Source organism: Xenopus laevis, chromosome 9_10L (assembly GCF_017654675.1).
Source record: "Xenopus laevis strain J_2021 chromosome 9_10L, Xenopus_laevis_v10.1, whole genome shotgun sequence".
Classification (NCBI taxonomy): Eukaryota; Metazoa; Chordata; class Amphibia; order Anura; family Pipidae; genus Xenopus; species Xenopus laevis.
In genome coordinates this window covers 53,882,186-53,887,712 of record NC_054387.1, presented here as the reverse complement: position 1 = coordinate 53,887,712, position 5,527 = coordinate 53,882,186, and the positions used below count along the sequence as shown (strand labels likewise).

The 5,527-nt window shown below is 43.7% G+C and overlaps 1 protein-coding gene across 2 annotated transcripts; it reads left to right on the top strand.

Annotated features, from left to right (window-relative positions):
* apoh.L (apolipoprotein H L homeolog) lies at nucleotides 1-4,418 on the top strand. 2 transcript variants are annotated; one of them, XM_041577079.1, is made up of 8 exons: nucleotides 1-101; nucleotides 1,066-1,242; nucleotides 1,432-1,528; nucleotides 2,066-2,142; nucleotides 2,909-3,097; nucleotides 3,224-3,403; nucleotides 3,501-3,698; nucleotides 4,264-4,418. In XM_041577079.1, the coding sequence occupies exons 1-8, from the start codon at nucleotides 38-40 to the stop codon at nucleotides 4,323-4,325; spliced, it is 1,044 nt and encodes a 347-aa protein (XP_041433013.1). In that variant the 5' UTR covers nucleotides 1-37; the 3' UTR covers nucleotides 4,326-4,418. The 2 variants fall into 2 exon arrangements, with proteins under 2 accessions (XP_041433013.1, XP_018091011.1); XM_018235522.2 differs by lacking the exon at nucleotides 1-101 and adding an exon at nucleotides 780-889.
* The last annotated feature ends 1,109 nt before the right edge of the window (nucleotides 4,419-5,527 follow it).

The following is a 5,527-nucleotide window of genomic DNA, read 5'->3' as shown; positions in this document are numbered from 1 at the left end:
ATGGAGCAGGCAAGACAGTCACAGGGCAGGCAGGAATATGTTGCACTCACTTATAGTGATTTGGGCGCTTGTCCTGTTAAGATGTGCTACAGCAACCAAGGGTAAGTGTGGATATTTTATGGCCCCTACCTGCCAATCTTACTGTCCCCCTTTCCCTGCAGTTGTGGGTTTCCCATCCTCCATTGTTATAACACTGCTTTACATAATCACATGATGCAGGCTGCATTCTACCAATAGCTGCTCTAGAAATGACATGTAGGTGTTACAGTGTGTTCCAGGCCTCAGGAAATAAAAGGTGCTCTGTACAAGCCAGAGAAGTCGGTGTATCAGCTCAGTAATTTTGTGATGTACTCTAGTTTACCAGGGTTTGTGAGACAGGGGGCATATAACAGGGTTGTATGCTCAAACACTGGAATTTGGATCCATGACATAAAGCATTTATTGCACAGTGAGATAGGCAAAACTGGTATTCTGACCACTAATCTTACTTTGCAATTGACAAAAATGTCCCTTTAATTTATGATATTGGATCAGTATGGTTCCTACACAAGATCTTTGTTTGTCAATGTATCTTATCTCCTAGTGACTGCGAGAGGACGATTAGTAAAGGGCAAATAAACCTTTGGATACTGCCCCCCCCCACACTCCTGAGTGACAGGGAACCTTCCTTCCCACTCAGTAAATCAGTAATGGATCCAACAGAATAAACAGAAAGAATAGTTTGGGAGGATAAAGCCAGACCCCAACAGGTGAATTAATATTTAAACTAAGGGATTACAAAAGACAGGATGGTGCATGCAAGACAGTCACAGGGCAGGCAGGAATATGTTGCACTCACTTATGATGATTTGGGCGTTTGTCCTGCTAAGCTGTGTTACAGCAACCAAGGGTAAGTGTGGTTGATGGATATTTTATGCCCCTACCACCCAATCTTAATGGTACCCCTTTGCCTGCAGTTGTGGGTTCATCGTCCTCCATTGTTACATCACTGCTTTACATAATCACGTGATGTAGGCTGCATTCTACCAATAGCTTCTCTATAGAAATGACATGTATGTGTTACAGTGTGTCCCCGGCCTCAGGAAATCCAAGGTGCTCTGTACAAGCCAGAGAAGTTGGTGTATGAGCCAAGTAATTTTGTGGTGTACTCTTGTTTACCGGGATTTGTGAGACAGGGGGGATATAACAGGGCTGTATGCTCCAGCGCTGGAATTTGGATCCACGCATCCTTATCATGTGCACGTGAGTATTATGTGTGTGACTGCTGCCCCCATGCCCAGGTGCATTATTAATAGTAACATGTGCTGTAATGCCAACAAATGTACTCTATGCTTCAACCAAGCCTTAGCCCACCATTCTCCTACCCAAGTGTATCTGTAGGGCTCTTGCCATGTTAGGGTAAATTTTAATCTGTGTTTCTTTTCTGTTTAGGGAGACAGTGCTCATTATCTGACACTCTGGAGAATGGAGACATAACGTACGAGAATAACAAGTTCCAAAATGTAGTTCGCTTCTCATGCAAAGAAGGGTATGCTCACTGGTCCTGAAGCCTTTCCTTGCTATCCATCAGGCCCTACTGTCTCCCCATTGCCCTACCATCTCCCACTTACCCTTCAGTCCCATTGCCCTTCCCAATTGCCCTACAGTCTCCACCTTCCCTTGCAGTCTCCCTCTTGAACTACTGTATCCATCATTCCCTACTGTCTTCATCTTCATCCTACCATCTCCTGATTGACCTGCTATATCTGAATGGCCCAATAATCACTAAAAAGAGCTCTGATAAGACGAGTATGAGTAGTATGTTCACAGATACATACATGATCAATGACCAGAAGCGTCACAGCAGATGCTTTGACAGTCATTTGGCCTTGGAGAGGGGCGGGCAGACTCTGGCAAGGCTGGGAACTAGGTCTACTTAGAGCTGGCGAGGAGTTAAACCCATTGGCTCAGTCCATTGTCAGAAACAGAATGAAATGAAGACAGAATGGGCTTATAATGGGGTTTAGCAGTTTACCATTAATTTCTCTATGGCCAGTCTGACATCGCAGAGGTTGTGTCATTTCAGATTTGTACTGATTGGAGCAAACAGCAGCACATGCAATGAGTCTGGCAAATGGAACGAGAGTTTGCCAACCTGCCAATGTACGTAAATCCTCCCAACTTATTTCCTCATTTTGTTATAGTTGAATAGCAGAGTGTGTTTTGCTACTAAGAAAGACGTCTGCTGTGCAGCACTCAAAGGGTGAATTCCTTTCAGCCCCCTCCCATGTGAGCCTTCTCCCACTCCCCCCATGATTAGTTAGAAGGAGGGAAATATGGCTGTAAGTAGATAGCAGTTATGTAAAGCTGTTAGTGTTGATTACAGCAATGCAAGTCACCAGTTATAGCTTCCTACACATCATTGCCCAACTCTCTCAGGGGCCCTTTTGGGTGATCATTGAGTGGTATTCTGAGACAATTTGCAATTGGTTTCCATTTTTTTATTATTTGTGGTTTTTGAGTTATTAAGCTTTTTATTCAGCAACGCTACAGTTTACAATTTCAGCAATCTGGTTTGTAGGGTGCAAATTACCCTAGCAGCCATGCAAATATTTAATAAGAGACTGGAATATGAATAGGAGTTCAGGAGTTCCTGAATAGAAAGATGAGTAACAAAAATGCAGGCGTCAAGTCGGATGCGATGGAAAACAAGGTAAGCAACAGCAATTTCGGATGGTGTCACATCGGTCGTTTGACGCGACATGTCGGATGAATGATGCAACGTCATCCGACATTTCTATCTCTTACCTTATTTCCTGCGCATCCGATGCCTGAGTTTTGTCGGAGCGAGTCGGATCGGACCGAAAAACGCTTGTTTAGTTCTTCCCTATAACCTGCTATACTTGTGCTGTGTACCTTCTCTTTGCAGCCATGACCTGCCCCCAACCCCCAGTACCTGCATTTGGCCAGCTCTCCTACTATAGGCCAGATGAACGGAATGTTTCTAAATACCAGGATATGGTGAAGTATGAATGCCACTCTAATTACGCCATGTTTGGCAATGACACTGCCACCTGCACTGCCAGCGGGAACTGGAGCCAGGCACCTGAATGCCGTGGTGAGTCCCTAATAACTGCCAATCGAAGCAGAACACTCATAGGGCTAGAACAACTTGCAGACAATCAAAGCAAGATTAGAAGCCATTATATCTAATATTTAATATTACATATTAAATCTATTCCAGATGTGACATGTGATCGGCCACCCGAAATACAAAATGGTTTCATGAGCGTCTTACTGCATCAGAGATATCACTATAAAGAGACTGTGACTTATGGCTGTAAGCCAAACTATGTGCTTGATGGCCCCAGGGTCTCCTTCTGCAACTTGACTGGAGAGTGGACGATAAGGCCAAAGTGCAGAGGTAGGTGGGATATAAATACAGTAACTGCTATGGCAGCTTCCACCCCTAGCTATAAATGCACACAGAATGGATTTGGTTAGCGCTATGTGTATTGCAGCTCCATGCAAGGTGAATATAAAGAAGGCCACGGTGCTTTACAACGGAAGGAAGACCAAAGTGGATGATATAGCGCATGGGATGATCCAGCATGGTGACACCCTGACCTATTACTGCAAAGACTCCAAGGAGAAATGCTCCCATTTAACAGACAGCCAGTGCCAAGATGGGGTATTTGCTGTGCCCAGCTGTTACAAAGGTACCTTCTTTATGTGCTGCCTGTGCTGCAGTCTGGGTGGGGGGGCTTCTCACTCCCGTGCAGTGGCAACTGTAGGACGGATAAGCTGTAAAAAGGTAGCCGAAGAGCAGGGCAGGGTAGCAGCTAGCAGGTCAGATTGGCAGAACAGCAAGGCAGGGTGGCTGAGCAGCAGGATAGGATGGCTAGGGAGTAGAACAGGGTGGCTGAGCAGCAGGGAAGGGTAGTAGAAAGGGTGATAGGACAGCAGGGAAGGGGGGCTGGTTAGAGGAAAGGGTAACTGGGGAGCAGGGCACAGGGTAACTTTGGAGTAGGGCGGCTGGGGAGCAGGGAAGGGTGGCAGGACAGCAGTGCATGGTTTAAAGTTAGCAATGTTTTACAAGCTACAGTGATTGAACCATTGGCCAAATACATTCAGAGGGTGCAGAAAGTTGTAGTTGGACATCAGTGGATACTTAGATACTCAGTATAATGGACACCATAGTGTTTCCTCAGGACCATTCAGCAAATGAAGATTAATTGAGGTAGTTTTGTATTCGAATTGATATCAGTATTTTTTCCTCTCCAGAACCCAAGTGGTTGTGGTCCAAAGAACCCTCTAACCTTCCTGTCTGCTCTGAGGCCTCTTAGGCTGCTTCCAGAAGAGGAACTTTCAAATGAATTTTAGTAATTTCATTGTTTTCAAAATGTTAGAAATGTAAAATAAATGTGATCGACCGGAAACCTTATATTGTGTCAGTACTCGAGAGAGAGCGAGAGAGAGAAAATGTGAGAGAAATAGAGTGAGAGACCTGAATGAAGCACTGGTTGTTCAGAGCAGAGAAAAACTGGACTTTCCAGTACAAATGAGGGACTGCGGGTTCAGCTGTCAAAAGAGGGACTGTCCCTCTAAAAACGGGACAGTTGGGAGGTATGTTTTATATATATATATATATATATATATATAACAAGTGAAAGTTGTGCTCACCACTAATTTTTAAAACCATTTGGCGGAGGTGCAATGAGGTTGTGACCACAAAATACATATAGTCAAATACAAGAGTCCTCTGCACTCAACCCATTATCAATATATTTAAGACAGAGACATTTTGTGCATACTGCTACTGAAAAATGTCTCACCCTTTACACAAAACAGGGATTGTTTGTCCATATATTGCAATATATTTAAGCTGGCCACCTACGTCAAAGTCATCCCATATCTGGCCAGTCCTACGCTCAATTTTCAACTGATATCGACCTGTTTGTACAAAAGTCCAATTTCTTCAGCACACCACAAAATAGCATAAAGTCCTGGTGCTATCCAAAAAAGCAATATATAGAAAAACCGGTACAAAGGATGCACACAGGTATTTATATCAAAAAGTAAAAAAACTTAAATTTTATTTAGTACATTAAAAAAGCAGGTCGACGTTTCGGTCTGTATCTAAGACCATTCTCAAGACCATAAAATACCTGTGTGCATCCTTTGTACCAGTATATATAGGTTGGACGGCTTTGGGGATCTATACTGTGGTCGAGGATAACACGTAACTCCTTATGCACATTATGGATTGTTTAATTCGATCTCTATGGACTGAAGGTCCATTTTCGTTTCCTTCATTTTTAATTAATTCACTGCCCGATGAAAGCTGCATTTACATAACCACAGCTCGACACTCTAGGCGGTCGTGTGATGTAGGAGGCCGGAATATATAGTGAATAAAGTACCCCCTCTTGTAAAATATAAGGATATTATAAGTTACTGAGGAGTTTCATGACCATATAAAAACACGAGGCCGAAGGCCGAGTGTTTTTATACAGGTCATGGAACTCCGAGGTAACTTCTAATATCC